The sequence below is a fragment of the Triturus cristatus genome, chromosome 10 (genome assembly GCF_964204655.1).
Source record: "Triturus cristatus chromosome 10, aTriCri1.1, whole genome shotgun sequence".
Taxonomy (NCBI): Eukaryota; Metazoa; Chordata; class Amphibia; order Caudata; family Salamandridae; genus Triturus; species Triturus cristatus.
This window is the reverse complement of record NC_140593.1, coordinates 1,021,981,336-1,021,997,948: the sequence shown is the minus strand read 5'-3', so window position 1 is coordinate 1,021,997,948 and position 16,613 is coordinate 1,021,981,336. Positions and strand designations below refer to the sequence as shown.

Below are 16,613 nucleotides of genomic sequence, written 5' to 3'. Positions count from 1 at the left end.
CAAAAGTGATCTGATTCTATGAGTGTCACTGTCAGCTTTTAAGTATTTATTAGGGGCACTGTATTTATTGTATTTAACCTATTTATTGTTCCACTGTATTTATTGGTCCACAGTATTTATTGATGCACAATATTTATTGGTTTACAGTATTTATTGCCTCAGAATATTTAATTGCCTGTATGTATTGCACTTTTATTTATGCCTTCAGTATTTATGATCACCCCTATTTATTGAATCATTAAGCCAGTATTTATTTGACCTGCACTTTCTAAAAAGTTTGTATATTGTGATTGTTATTTATTTTATCCAATCAGCAACTAAGAGAAAAAGCAGATAAAGAAAGATATTTTCATAATTTTTACGGTGTAGAGTCGTTTTTGGAACGGATGCACGCATGGTTATTGTTTGGGTATGTCGTATGCTTAGCACGGAGCCTGATTCCTGACCACTCGAGCCAAGCTACCACAGTGTGTCGGGAAGACCACCACCACCCCTTCTAGCGTGGGAGTGGTTTTCCAACAATATTTATTACTTTACTCCTAATGTAGAAGAAAACATTTTTTGACTCTCTCCAATGTACTACTCTATGTCCCCTCATAACCTCTCTCAATATATCCTCTTCCTCCACTCTCTGACTCATCCCAAGCCTCAGCCTACTACTGTGATCTCCCAAAATAACCCTTTCTAGACACTTCCCTCCTGAGCTCACAGCAAACCTAATTTTACTACTATGATCTCCCAAACAACCCTTTCTAAATTCTTCCCTCATGTATCCCTCCTTTGACTCATCCCAAACCTCATTTTACTACAATGATCGTTCTAATTCCTTTCTAGAGACTCTACACTCCTCCATCTCTCTTTTTACTCATCCGAAATGTTATCTTATTAATATGATCTCCCATATTCCTTTCTAGAGACTCTACCCTCCTCAATTTCTCTTTTTACTCATCCCAAACCTGATCTTACGACTATGATCACCCAAATAACACTTTCTGACTATTCGCTCTTCTTTCCCTCCATTATTCTATTCAGTCCAACTACCAGACTCCCATGGGTCCACCGCTCAAATTAACTCATATTTCCCTAAACAAATCCAACACTAATCCTTTTGGATTGTGGACTAGCGTGCTACTCGCTAAAAAGCGCTTCGACGCCTTGACAGAGGTGGCAAACGCTACATAAATACAAATACAAATGCCCTGGAATAGAGATACTACTAGCATTGTACAACTAGACACAGCCTTGATATAAAAAAGATTGTTTAATTAATAAATGTCACATGTTGACCATTTTTATACTAAAGATTCGTATTATTTTTCCCAAAATACAAACACATCACAATTTCAAACAGCACTGTATTTCTCAGTTCAACAAGCGGCCAAGTTTCTCATTTCTTTCCTTGCAGCGGCTCCGCCACTTGGGGGCGCCTCCTCACAGCCGGCCCCGGCGTCGCCGTCAGTAAATTGAGGAAGCGCTGGGCCGCGGGGATGTTGCTTCACACCGGTAGCCGAGGCCACGGCTCGTAACTGTGGGCCGACCCTGCAGGAAGAGGCGTCCGGGGGCGCGGGCCTGTCAGCGCCGTGATGAGCTCATGGTCCACAGCGGGGACAGAGCGGCCCTTGAGACGGATCCTTCGGAAGACCCGTGTGCGCCGCTGCGGCTGTGAGCGCGGAGCAGGCCGTCGATCCCCGGTGTAGCGCAGAAGCCTCCCCGCGCTCTAAGCATGCCTGGTCTGGTGGCGTTCGGCAGGCGCTGGGCTATAGCCAGCGACGACCTGGTGTTCCCCGGAGCCTTTGAACTCTTCTTCCGGATCATATGGTGAGCAGAGCGGCGTGAGTTTTACTACGCGGTGGGAGGTGACTTTGCCTTCTCATGACAGGCATGGTGTAAGGCACACACGGAGGTAAACACAGAGCTGTCAGTTCTACTCGCCCGGGCAAGCCTCTGGCTGGTCCTCCCTGCTTAAGAGACCGAGGATGAATGCCCAGCATTTGGTAGCTGTCTCGCTGCTAAAAAGTCAAAAGTGAAAAGATTAAGCAATATCTTACTTAAAGCAACCCCAAAATTGGCGATTTGCGAAAATTGTAATTATACAAGATGTACGAAAGCGCTGCGTAGATAAGGGCGCGGCTCCCTGCCACGGGCATTTAAGACAATTTTCAGGGTCTCTTAATTACTCAAATCAGGATGGATTCGCATAAAAGTCAATCATGGTAAAGCCGAGTTTGCCTATTTTATTTAAATGGCAATTAACGCCAGACATTGAGTGCTCTCACGTTTAACTATACTCTGCACGCGATATTATGGGGTATTTCTACAGTACTTGCGTTTCTCACTATGGTGCTATATTTTAAAGTGCCATTTTTAGGTCTCGCCTGACCCAGCGCATGCGCTGGTCTGGCGAGACTTATTGAGAGGGCTCCAAAAAGTGCTACCAGGCCAGCCTAGAGCCACACTGCATGTGCGCGCGCACTGCGCTTTACCGCGATTACTTTCGGTTTCACGGCCGCTTTGATGTTTGATTGTGATCGCGATCACTTTCACGGCCGCTTTCCATAGCCAGTAGGTTTCGCTTTTGGGACCTTATAAGTATTTAGTTATGCAACTGTTGCATGGCTAAACACTTATAAGGTCCGAAAGGCGAGACCTATTGGCTATGCCAATGCTTGTTCGTATTGTGTTTCACTACGGGGAAGTATTAGTAATAGCACTTTTCCCTAAGGCTGTGGTACTTTTTTATGTGCTGTTCCACCCTATTAACAGGAACGCTATACTCCAAATAGGGGTCTCCAGCTTTGCCAATGATGAGAGCTGCTTCTGATCATTGAAAACTTTCCTGTGCTTCTACCCATAACAAGGATTACAAAAGTGTCTTAACCAGTGGTCGAAGTGGGGGGGAAAAAAGTAGGGGAACTGTGGGCGGGGAATCAGAGGGCGGGAATAACCCGAAGATTGGATCAGTGGGCGGAGTCAGAGGTGTGGCCAGAGTGCACAAAACATCCCATTTTTTTGTATTTGTTTGGCATTTCACTAACCAGTTACAGTTTATTATGGTATTTAATTCAACCATTGGATACACATGATTATTTAAGGTTTAATATGAGTTATTGACTTTAAAATACATTCACAAAGTGGGACATGTTTCCAATCGCAGAATGTCCCAAATACGCTTAAAAGTGGAAGCACAAGCCATTTGTCTCCGAGCCATGGCATTTCTGTCATCAGCATTTCTCCTTTTTTCCACAAGAGCAGTTCAAACGAATAGCAAAATATCCTAGTTTGCAAATGTTTTCTACATAATTATGGCTCTGCCATAGTTGACACATAATACATCATCTGGCGCATAATCTGACAATTTTAACTAATAAATTGTTTGTAGTTCAAACGGATCAAAAGTTACAAAAAGTGTGACATGTTGCTGTAAAGGGGACGGACGGCCCTTCACAAAGGTTGACTGATCACCTTTCTCACTGCTGCATTTGTATGTTACACTGGTACTAATAAGGCTCCATCTTTCCAGAGACTGTTAGCATGAGTCCAAATGTCAAAATAATTGAGTATCAGAAAATATACTGCATTACGCTGCAGCCTTTTCTTTGCCGCATAATTTAGTCAACAATTCAGCATAATTTTGTCCTCCATTGCTCCATAATTCCAATGCTCCCAAAGCAGGCATCACGTGTTACAAGTGCTTGTGAATGAAGCAGAGAGATCATGAAGTTTGTGAACTTAGTTTGGTGTGTGTGCAAATTCTGCATTACCGATCCTTGATGAGTTGCAGCTACTACTGCTGAAACAAGGACAATGGAGGTACCAATGGGTGAGGCGGACTTGCCTCAAGGGCAGGGCCGGCTTTAGCGCTGGTGGCGTCCTGTGAAACAAGGCTTGTTAGTGCCCCCCATGACCACCTCCACCATAGACTCCCTCAATACCAGCACCCCTCAAGTCTCTATAACCACACTCCCTCTCAGATGCATTTAATTTGATTTACAGCACCTCTCATACCAGTGTAGGGTGTCAGAGCACTTTACATAACACACATTACACAGAGACACTCAATTATACGTGTGTAAATCACTGCATAGGAACTGTTACATAAGACAAAGGACTAGAAGGTGTAGGAGCCACATGGCAACCATACTAGTAGGCAATACAGTTTAATAGTGATTGAGTCTGGAGAAACACAAACTGAGAATTTAAAACTTAATGCCATGGATGGGGGTTCTCTTTAATAACCAGAATTGATTTCCATCTGAATGAACACCTTTTGCAAAATTAGGATAATCAAAGACGGGGGAAAAACATAATGCTCTAATATATACCTTGCAGTTTGCATGCAGCTCTTTGATGACAGTTAATAGCTCATTGTTCTATGTTAGGATTTTAACTTATAAACTTCAAGTAACAAAAGGATCCCTCTGACAAAAGCAGTAACCCACTGACCTATTTACATTATATGAACTTTGTGATCTGCATGGTAAATGTTCTTTGCAGCAGGCACATTAACCCTCTGCGCTACCTAGACAAGACAAAACTCTGATCTGTCTCTCTAGGAATAACATTTATCACCAGAGTTATCATTACATTTTTTATTGTTGCTGAAAATCGCTGGAGACAGGAAGGAGGCAGCAAGTGCTTTTAGAAGCATAATATATTTGCCAACATGACGCCCCCGCTCAAAGTCAGCGCCCGGTGTGGTCACACCAGTCGCACCGCCCTACAGCCGCCCCTTCTCAAGTGTCCTGTGACATTAGTGACAGGGTCACTGTTGCTCTAGGGTGTGCTGCTTCATAGGCCTGCCCGCAAGACTGGAGATGAACTTCAATATGGATTGTGGTTGACGGGCATCAAGGTTAACCTACACTTGCCACCGCTACGTTCCACCTGCTGGTGCTAAGACACTAGGGTTTCTAAGGTCTAGGGGACCTTCTAAGGTCTAGCTTGGGAATGTGCTCCCTTAGGAGAGTGGGCTGGGGGACTGGTCATGAAGATTGTACCTGGGGGACTGGTCATGAAGATTGAACCTCGTTCCCCAGTTCCAAATTCGGCCGCTCTGACCATAGTGCCACATCCTCTCCCCCACTGAAAACCATACTGCCCCACTGAGAGAAACTCGCACTGCCTTCAACTACAACCCAATTGTGCCCCGCTATAAACACCTGGCTGCAACTCAATTCAAATTGCACTAGACAAGAGCAATATGCTGCCCCAAAAAAATAAAAGTAACAACATCCTGGAAAAAGCAAAGTAAAGCATGTGAAATGTAAGCAGGTACAACATGGTTACCAATCCACCCATCAATCAGGCATTACAGTACCTCCATGTTAGACCTGTCAGCCCTTTGGGTGGTCCCTCCTCATCATTATTTATTTTGTCCCACTTTTGCCTCAAACCCTATTATAATTTTTCCTTTTTGGGAACCACCAGACTTTTTAGTGTTGATGCAGGGTCAGGGAGCCATTTTCCCTACCCCTGGAACTTCTGTCTGAGGGCCTGAGACACAAAATGGTGGCCACCCATTGTCACCTGTGACATCATCAGAACCCACTGGAGATTACTAGTACCTTCCAGAACATTCTAGAACCCTGTGACAGTGTGAGGCAGGTTTAGAATGTTGGGAAGCCAGCTCAGAGTTGGCAGTTGGAATTGGCAGTTGGCACCTGACCAGTGAAGAGAGAGGACAGAGAAACAGAAGGAGGAAGGAGTGAGGCAGCAGGGGTGGAAACCAGTGCTTGGAGTGGGGTCCAGAAACCCACCCTTGATGCTAGTCCCTACTGACCAAGCCCAGCCTAGTGCCCTGTGTGGGATAAAGACCAGAAAATCATCTTAAGGACCTGAACAGCCGGAACAGGCCTTAAAGGAGAAGAACAGCAAGTTTCTGACCTGTTTGGTGGAATCCTCCTGGAGACCCGACGTCGAGAAGCCTGGAGACCTGGAGCCCGAGGTGGAGAAGCGGCGCTGACAGAAGGCAGACGTCGTACCCGGAGCCGCTGGAGGTCGAGTGAGGGCGCCGACGGAGGTCGTGGAGAGACACCGGAGGTCAAGTAGAAGTCAGCTGAGGTCAAGGTGAGGCGTCGACGGGGGAGTGAAGTCCGCCCTCCGGAGTCGCCGGAAGCTGAAGTGGAGCGCGCAGGAGGTCGGGAGTGGAGATCGCACTCCGGAGTCGCCTGAGGTCGAGGCGAAGCGCGCAGGAGGTCGGGAGTGGAGATCGCACTCCGGAGTCGCCGGAACCCGAAGTGGAGCCGACGGAGATCGGGAGTGGAGATCGCACTCCGGAGTCGCCGGAACCCGAAGTGGAGCCGACGGAGGTCGGGAGTGGAGGTCGCACTCCGGAGTCGCCCGGAAGCGGGGAGACCGTGACCCTGTGACGCCGGAACCCGACATCGAGCCGAGGCCGCCCAGCGTCATCGATCCGGAGCCGCCTCACGGCATCGACCCGGCGTCAGGTAAAGCGGATCGACCCGACATCGAACCGAGGCCGCCCAGCGACATCGAACCGGAACCGGCCGACGGCATCGACACGGCGTCAAGTGGAACCGATCGACTCGTCATCGAACCGGAGCCGCCCATCGACGTCGACCCGGCGCCGAGTGGAGCCGAACACCGAGAAAAGGGCAGTAAGTGGTAGAAAGGGCATCTGAGGCCCTGTGGAGCCCTAAAAGACCATTCTAGGGGCTAGAGGGGTGTTAGGCCAACCTGAGAGTGCTGGGGGGGGGGGGTGAACTGAGACTGGTGCAGGGACCTGTGTGAGGGACTGTGTAGTTGGTGAGCCAGAACCTTAGGGTACCCTCATTTTACCTCAGCTTAGGCCCCAGCCTTGACCACACTAGGTGGGACATCCCCAGGCCACCCCAGTGACCACAAGCTGTACTTGGGCATGGTAAAATCAAACTACCTCATAAATGTGATCTGATTTGCAATTGTTTGACTGCTTATATTATTCATTGAAGGAGTGTTATTTATTGTCTGACCGTATTTACTCTTGCCTGGTATTTATTGTCTGACAGTATTTATTTGCCCTATGTATTTATCGCACCTCTATTTATTCCTTGTGTATTGATGACCTAATCCTATTTATTGCACCTGTAAAGTGTTATTATTTAATTGACCTGCTATCCCTGAAGAAAATCCTTTTGTATTGTATTTGTGACATAACCCTGCAACTAAGAGAAAATTAAGATAAACACAAAGAGATTCTTTCATAAATTTTTACGGTGTAGAGTCGTTTTTGGAACGGATGAACGCATGGTTATTGTGAGGGTGTGACGTACGCTTAACACGGTGCCTGACCCCCGACCGCTCGAGCCAAGCTACCCCTTATGCATAGAAAAGGCCGGGTGACTGCTAACCCGGTTGCCCGGGGTTTTCTAACATAATTGGTGTTCAGTGGTGGGATAGAGGATTGGTGTGTTGCAGCGTGGAACATCAAATTCCCCCTTCGTCACAGACTAAATACCGCAATAGCAAATTCACTCAATTACATTAATTGGTGGGGCCCATAACACCAACACTCATACTCCATTGATCTGCTTCCCTAGAGGAATAAGTTTCCAAACGCTGACATGAAAGGAATAGCTTTACCTAAACCCTAAATGCATTGAATACTTTATTAACTCCAACCTTGTGATATTCCCCTCATTGGGTGATGAATCAGTTAGTTGTTTATTTGATTTAGTGATCCAATTCATCTATCTAAACTCTTCTCTTATTCTAGTTTCTTTTTCAAATAATCAACACAACACATTTATCAATTAATCCAATATCGTTTATCTAATAAAATTGCAAATTGTTAGAAATCATCATCCAAACCGCAGAACATCATATTTACCTTATCTGGCTATTAGTCGTCCTCTAAGTCAGTCAAGTCGTGGAAAAATCTTTAAATTCATCAAAGTCAGGCCGCAGTTCAGTCTCCCATAGATTCAGGATAACAGCTGTCCAGCAGTGTCACCGTCCTCCCCGTCAGCATAACGTCAGGAAATCAAGTTCGTCAAAGAAGAGAGAGTTTTTTAGTTCACTTTTCTGCCTACTTTTATAATGAAACTAATGTCAAAATGTATCAAGATTGGGGTTTTAGACAGTCCTCATTGGTGGATTTGGGGTCGATCGGTAAAGTTCCAACATAGTCCGCAAGATTAAGTCATCGCACTTGCTGGTTCCGGTTTCAAAGACAGTCCATTGTTGTATCCTTGGCGAAGCTCCCAGAGTGTCCTTGGTAGGAACATCGTCTCCTGGGGTCAGGACGAGGCCATTGTTGCTGGCAGTGACGCATGCGCACTTCACCCAGAACCTCACGTGACAGCAGCAGTCACGTTGTACGTCTTAGTCAGCCATCTTGAAGAAGGCCGAAATGGTCAACTTAAGCAAAGCAAACACAAAAACGTAATTAAAACATGGAAATGGCTAATAAAATGTTAAACCCTCACTAATGCCCTTATGTGTAAGTAATTATCTAGCAGAATAGCAACATTCAAAGCGTTTATACTCACTCAATGATGCGCAACTTACAATTACAACACAAAAGCAACATATATCATGCAATATTCGAATTTTCTACTGTTAGTATGCGTACATATGTTAATATACAATTAATTTAGCCATGCAAAGTGCAAATCCCACGTGTAATTCTTTTGCCAATATAATTGGTAAGTCTCCACTTCAAACAAATTAATGAGATTACTATTAGTTGATTATTCAGATTAATATAAACATGCAGAATGGCGGGGGGGGGTATACAAAATTTTGTACTACCCGCTCCAGCAGGTGCACTTCACCACCCGGGAAAACAATGCTGTTCAAAGAAAGACAAGAACACAAAAGTAGCGCTACACTGGCAAACTCTGTAAAGTGGTGCAAATGTGTTTGGGTGTGACTAAAATCGATCTGGCCACTTTGCAAACACTCTGTCTTGCTTTATTTCGTTTTTTATTTATTTTTCATAGTTTTAACCTTTTTATTCCCAAGGCTGCGTTGTGGAGAACAAAAATGTCAGAAAAAGACAACAAAAGTGTTTTTTTCAGTTTTTGGATCAATTTCATGAGGTAACAAATAAACAAAAGGGGGAAAGTGAGGGTGAGAACCGTTTCTTGGAATAACGGTTTTCTGTAAGTGAGGAGGAGGGAGGCAAAAAGAGAGGGAATTAGAGAAAAAAAGAAAGAGGGGTGGGGGCAGCTGCCAGTGGCAGAGCAGAAGTGCACACTCTCCTTGTCTTCTCTGAGCAAGACGGAAAATAGTCCTTTTCGTGCTCTGCCCCCTACGTTCTTTCCCAAACAGCCACGAACGCCGAACCGTCTTTGCAGGCCTTGGATATTTCTGCCGTCCTGGGACGAATGTTTAAAATAAACAAAGTAGTGGAACGGAATCTACTGAAAAAAAGAAGTAGGGGCACGCCGTGCCCTCCCGATCCCGCTCACTTCAACCACTGGCAGTATCAGACCACAGGAGGTAGCCCATAAACCACAGTGAGACTGGGGCAGTACATGATAACAGACAACAATGTCTCAACGTGAAATTCAATGAAAGGACAAGTGATTTCAAAGGTGAGCTGTATGTTACAGTATCAAAGGAATGAATCCATACACAGAGGACAACAGGAGACCAAGTTAGTAGGAAAGAGTTGTATTTTCAACACATGATGAACATATTGCGTCATATGTACATATCATATAGGTTTAAAAAGCACTGCGTGACACTTAGTGAAAGTGTAACCGAAAAAATACTGTGCACAAGTGCTCGTGGAGTTTGTGACGGCGCAAGTGACACATAAAGTGGTATATACAGCGGTGAAACGGCGCAACAAGGAGAACAATGGTATTTTGAATATGCCAAAGTTAGGGCATTTACACAGTAAATGTATGGAAATTCAAAGGACAGTAAAGCAAATGCCCATGTTTGTAAATGCGCCAACAGTAACGCTGTTGAAGTCGACGGCGTTTCGGCCCGTAACACTCAAGGCCATCATCAGGACTGGTTACACATATTTTAGACAGTGCTAGGGTAAAGAAAAACAATTCTCAAAAGCTGGACCAAAACAAGGGAGAAAAGGAGGACAGTCGTGCAGATGGTTGTGAACACGGCGACGTATAGTGGCCGTGGGTACGGGTCTAATGTGTGGCCATGGGCCAAGGAGCAGTGATCGGGCGAGTAGTGAGAGCGAGAGCGGGTATCACAACGGCGCGAGAATCGGATGAGGTGTGCCCGAGTGGGCAGAGGTAAAGTAACTAGAGACCGGGGCCAAGAAATGGTGAGCTGTGTGGTAGAATTATGCATAGAAACATCGCACAGGTTGATGGTAGCAGGGGTGCAAAGGAGTGCCACAGTGAGGGAGAGCGGGAAGTGACAAGGGGCAAAACAATGGACAGGAAACTTACTCGCATGGAAGGGGCGAGCCGGGTGAATCGGCAAAGCAGGACCCCGTGTAGAGTCAGGCGTGTCCGGGGAAGTCCTAACTGGACGGGGTAAGAAAGTTGGTGGTGAGGAAAAGAGCAGGTAGGACGTGGGGAGGGAGACAGCAGAGAAGATAGGAGTGACAAAACACTTACTCCTTCGGAAAGGGCGAGCCGAACGAAACGGCAACGCTGGACCACGTGACGTTAGAAGGGTCCGTGGTAGTTCAGGCTGGAAGGGGACAAAGGACAGGGGGTGAGGAATAGGCAGGGGGGGAACAGTGGGAGAGAAGGGAGTAAGGGAGACACTTACTTCGGGGGGGGAAGGCGGAGAGCAATCAATGAAGAAGCTGGAAAGGAAAGGGGAGGTTAGAAACTGGGCAGATGGACGGTTCCGGGGAGAAAAAGCGCGAGCAGAATTTACTTACATTTTGTCGAGGCGAGTGAATCACCGAGAGGGGGTCCGGGAAGAGGGGCGTGCCGGTATGAATCAGGCAAAGAGTGAAGACGGAAGTGCACTGGCGAGAGTTTATGAGGTCAGTGCTTCCAGGTCACGAGGAGCGTCAACCAATCAACGGGAAGGAGCCGGTGGGAGGACGCGCGCGGATTGGTGCAGGGGGAAGATGGGCTGGGTGGTGCTGAAAGGAGAGTGAAGCGGAAAGGTCACCAGAAGAACGGAGAAGGAGTCATGGCAACCGGTGTGTAATAACCCGCAAGGACGCGTGTATCGCTCGAGTGGGAAAAAGAGGAGTAAAAGGATGACATTAGAAATGAAAACAATATGGTCAATTCAATAGACCCAAAGCGGGCCAAATCTGGACGAATAGCAACTTATACAGAATTCACAAAAATTACAATACAATTGTATCAATAAAGCCATGGGCAATTGTCAGGCAGTTTTATGGATAATACATCATGGGTAGACATATGGGGGGGGGGGGGGGAAAGAGAGGGGAGGGGTGGGAAAAAAGGAGAGGGGAGGGGGGGGAGGAGGGGGGGTTGACGGGAAGGGGAGGAAAAGGGGAAGGAAATGGGATGAAAATGTGTAGATAACAGAAGAACAATCAACAAATTGGTGAAAGAATGTGACCAGTATACTTAAGGATAAAAAGCAAAAACAACAAGAAAATCAAAACGTATATTTTTGGATGAATTGGGTTGGGGGGGGGAGAGAGGGGGGGGGGGAAAGAGGTGGGAGGGGAAGGAGACGGGGGGGGCAGGGGGGGGGGGGCAGGGTTGCACAGGGGAAGGGAAAAAATGGATACGTACAAAGTACACATTACATAAGCAAGGATGGAGAACGTATCGGCTGTAAAAAAGCAGACCAGTAGATCACAATCATGCAAAGGATCACAGTCATGCAAGGGTAGAGTTCCATTCATCAAGGGAATTCAGGCCCTGCTCAATGGAGTTAAAGCGGGAGATCCAACGGCATTCACACCTATTCAGGAGTCTTTGGGTATCACCGCCTCTTAGTGGGATGGACGGTTTGTCAATTACCAGCCAGGTGAAGTTGGTTTCGCTGTGATTCTTTTCTTTGAAGTGGGAGACCAGGGGGGCTGTTAGCACTCCACATCTAATGCGGCTGCGATGTTGTAGGATGCGGTCCTTTACCATCTGGGTGGTTTGGCCAATGTATATTTTATCACAGGGGCATTTTATCATGTAGACAACGTTCTGAGATCTACAGTTGGTGAAGGAGTGTAGGTCAAATTTCAACCCATTGTGTTCAAACGTCTTTGTGTTGGTTGTAGAGGAGCATGCTGCACATCTTTGGCACCTATAATGGCCGAGCACCGGCGGTAGTTTCCATGAGTTGGGGAGCGATTCTGATGTGTTTGGTGCAGTGGGCCAGGTGATTACATGCACCAGATGGTCCGCTATGTTTTTGCCCCTGCGGTAAGAGAAAAGAGGTGGTTCATTGAAAATGGTAAGTGGAGCAAGAATGTTCCAGTTGGATTTGATGATCTTGGCTAGTTTATTGCTGGAAGGTGAGAAGGTGGACACAAATGGGATGCGAGTATTTGTCCTTTTTTCTTTAGGGGTAAGTAAGGTATCACGGTGGTTATACCATGCTCGTTTTCTTGCCCTATTGACCAATTTTCTGGGATAGCCGCGGGCCACGAGTTTGGCTGTGAGTATAGCAGCCTCCTTGAAGAAATCTCTACGCCATTTACAGTTGCGACGGATCCGCAGAAATTGTCCAAATGGAAGACCGTCACGTAGACCACGTGGGTGGTTACTAGAGTAGAGTAGCAAGGTGTTACGTTCTGTAGGTTTTCTGTATAGTGAAGTGCCAATTTTATCATCTTCAATTCGTAAGGTGAGGTCTAGAAATGGAAGATTATCTTCTTTGGCGTCCGCTGTGAATTTGAGATGTTGTTGGCTATTGTGTAACCAATCGATGAAGTGGGACAGAGAAGTTTTGTCGCCTGTCCAGATAAGGAGGATGTCGTCAATGTAGCGACGCCAGAAGGTGATATTGTTTCTGAAAGGGTTGAGGTCAGTGAGGATCAGTGTGCTCTCGAGATGATGTACATACAAGATGGCAAAATTTGGTGCAAAGCATGCGCCCATGGAAACTCCCTTGATTTGTAAATAGTAGGTATCTTTATACAGAAAGTAGTTATTTTCTAGGGCAATTTCCAATAAAGCCATCACGAAATCAGTGGGTATCCTTGAGGGAGAGGGTCGAGCGTTAAGGATGTTTCTTATAACTTCTAGGCCTTCTCTGTGGGGTATGTTGGTATATAGCGATTCGATGTCCATACCAACCATTAAATTGGTACCTGGTATGAAAGGAGTGTCTTCGATCAGGTTGATTAAATCCATGCTGTCGCGCACGAAAGTGTCCGTTTTGGGTACAAATTCCTTGAGGATGCTATCGATGTATTTGCCAATGGGCTCCAGGATGGACCCACAACCAGAGACTATGGGTCTACCAGGTGGGTTTTGTTGATTTTTATGTATTTTAGGTAATACATAGATTACTGGAGTCCGTGGGCTGGTTTTGTTGAGGAACAAAGCTTCCTTCTCAGAGATGATATTGTCCAGTTTGGCTTGGTTGGTTAGAGTAAGAATCTTGGATCTTATGCCCGGGAGGGGGTCAGAAGGAAGGGTACGGTAGTGTTCCGTGTTGTTGAGTTGGCGGAGAATTTCCTTATCGTATGCAGTCTGATCTTGTATGACAATACCACCTCCTTTGTCTGCGGGCTTGATGATTAATTCCTTGTTTTTGCTGAGGTGATGGAGTGCCTGTTTTTCTTCCAAGGATAAATTGTAAGGGACAAATTCATGTTGTGATTGAATGTCCTTCATTTCAAGTAGAATCCGTCTTTCAAAAGTGAGAACTTCTGGGGGCATAAGTACTGAAGGAGGATTGAAGGTGGATGGTAAATGAAATGGGGAACGTATGTTCAGGTCCCGTGAGGGTCTCTCCGAGAAGAACTGTTTTAGCCTGATTCGTCTGAAGAACAACAATAAGTTCTCATGGATTTCAAAGAAGTTGCTTCGGTCTGTGGGTACAAACGATAATCCTTTATTAAGGAGATTGGTTTCAAATGGCGTAAGGTTATATTGGGAGAGGTTGAAGATAGGGAGTGTCATTGGAGAGTTCTCAGTGTTACTTTCAGTTACCATTGGTAAAACTTTCTCCTTGTTTGACGTTCTCCGGAGTATTGGTACTGGTTGTTGCCTCTCGGTCTGCCTCTGCTCCTCCCCCGGTTTGACTCTAAAAAACCAGCAGGCAGTAGGGGTTGTGGTCTCGGTGGTTGGTTTGCCTGGGGTCGTGAGGTGCTCGGTCCTTCTCCTGGACTAGAGTCCTCAGCTGATGTATTAGAGGAATTAGAAAATGACACTCGTTGTTGATTCCGATAGCGGCCCCAGTTTCTTTGTTGTTTAGGGGGTTGGTATGGTGTATCGTAAAAATCGTCCTTTAGGTATGGATAAGTGTGGTCGTTGTTGTAGTAGCGGATGTCTCTTTGAATTTTGTTGATTTTCTTGTTTTGTTCAAAGGTATTAAAGGTATTGATGGTATCGTTCACTTTGTCTAGAAGGTTCTTGGCATCGGTGATGGTAGAGTCCTCGAGGATAAGTTTTTCAAGTTCAGCGATTTCTGCTAGTTCCTTACGACTGTGTTCCAAGGCCGTATCGATCCCAAGGACCATCCAATGTCTGTCGCGAGCAAGTGGTGGCCAGATGGCTAAACCCAGATCTAAATTTGGGGTCCTGTGTGAAGATTGCCGGGACGTTGCGAATCTGTAAACCGAGCGGGATAACGTTGGATTTGAGATATTCCGTCAGCATACGTGCATGAAGATCAGTACGGATCTGTTTCTTTTTAAGCCTTTCAAGTCTGTCCAATAAGATGCGGGATTCAGTCGCACCAGGTGGTATAGGAGTAATGGAGGAAGAAAGAAGAGAGGGTCCAGAAAGAATTTTTGGGATATATTCGTCGGAGTAGTTAGGGGTCTCCCTGGAAACCATGCTGTGGGAAAAATAACCACAGCGCAGGGCAAGCCTCACGGGACCTGAACATACGTTCCCCATTTCATTTCATTTACCATCCACCTTCAATCCTCCTTCAGTACTTATGCCCCCAGAAGTTCTCACTTTTGAAAGACGGATTCTACTTGAAATGAAGGACATTCAATCACAACATGAATTTGTCCCTTACAATTTATCCTTGGAAGAAAAACAGGCACTCCATCACCTCAGCAAAAACAAGGAATTAATCATCAAGCCCGCAGACAAAGGAGGTGGTATTGTCATACAAGATCAGACTGCATACGATAAGGAAATTCTCCGCCAACTCAACAACACGGAACACTACCGTACCCTTCCTTCTGACCCCCTCCCGGGCATAAGATCCAAGATTCTTACTCTAACCAACCAAGCCAAACTGGACAATATCATCTCTGAGAAGGAAGCTTTGTTCCTCAACAAAACCAGCCCACGGACTCCAGTAATCTATGTATTACCTAAAATACATAAAAATCAACAAAACCCACCTGGTAGACCCATAGTCTCTGGTTGTGGGTCCATCCTGGAGCCCATTGGCAAATACATCGATAGCATCCTCAAGGAATTTGTACCCAAAACGGACACTTTCGTGCGCGACAGCATGGATTTAATCAACCTGATCGAAGACACTCCTTTCATACCAGGTACCAATTTAATGGTTGGTATGGACATCGAATCGCTATATACCAACATACCCCACAGAGAAGGCCTAGAAGTTATAAGAAACATCCTTAACGCTCGACCCTCTCCCTCAAGGATACCCACTGATTTCGTGATGGCTTTATTGGAAATTGCCCTAGAAAATAACTACTTTCTGTATAAAGATACCTACTATTTACAAATCAAGGGAGTTTCCATGGGCGCATGCTTTGCACCAAATTTTGCCATCTTGTATGTACATCATCTCGAGAGCACACTGATCCTCACTGACCTCAACCCTTTCAGAAACAATATCACCTTCTGGCGTCGCTACATTGACGACATCCTCCTTATCTGGACAGGCGACAAAACTTCTCTGTCCCACTTCATCGATTGGTTACACAATAGCCAACAACATCTCAAATTCACAGCGGACGCCAAAGAAGATAATCTTCCATTTCTAGACCTAACCTTACGAATTGAAGATGATAAAATTGGCACTTCACTATACAGAAAACCTACAGAACGTAACACCTTGCTACTCTACTCTAGTAACCACCCACGTGGTCTACGTGACGGTCTTCCATTTGGACAATTTCTGCGGATCCGTCGCAACTGTAAATGGCGTAGAGATTTCTTCAAGGAGGCTGCTATACTCACAGCCAAACTCGTGGCCCGCGGCTATCCCAGAAAATTGGTCAATAGGGCAAGAAAACGAGCATGGTATAACCACCGTGATACCTTACTTACCCCTAAAGAAAAAAGGACAAATACTCGCATCCCATTTGTGTCCACCTTCTCACCTTCCAGCAATAAACTAGCCAAGATCATCAAATCCAACTGGAACATTCTTGCTCCACTTACCATTTTCAATGAACCACCTCTTTTCTCTTACCGCAGGGGCAAAAACATAGCGGACCATCTGGTGCATGCAATCACCTGGCCCACTGCACCAAACATATCAGAATCGCTCCCCAACTCATGGAAACTACCGCCGGTGCTCGGCCATTATAGGTGCCAAAGATGTGCAGCATACTCCTCTACAACCAACACAAAGACGTTTGAACA

The 16,613-nt window shown here is 45.9% G+C and overlaps 1 protein-coding gene across 1 annotated transcript in view; it reads left to right on the top strand.

The window, feature by feature from the left end:
• Positions 1–1,419: 1,419 nt before the first annotated feature.
• Positions 1,420–16,613, top strand: part of DAGLB (diacylglycerol lipase beta) — a 211,297-nt gene continuing 196,103 nt past the window's right edge. Inside the window, exon 1 of the mRNA XM_085629027.1 lies at positions 1,420–1,818. Within this exon, the coding sequence (XP_085485153.1) occupies positions 1,724–1,818 (95 nt within the window). The 5' untranslated portion in view covers positions 1,420–1,723. The remainder of the gene's footprint in view (positions 1,819–16,613) is intronic.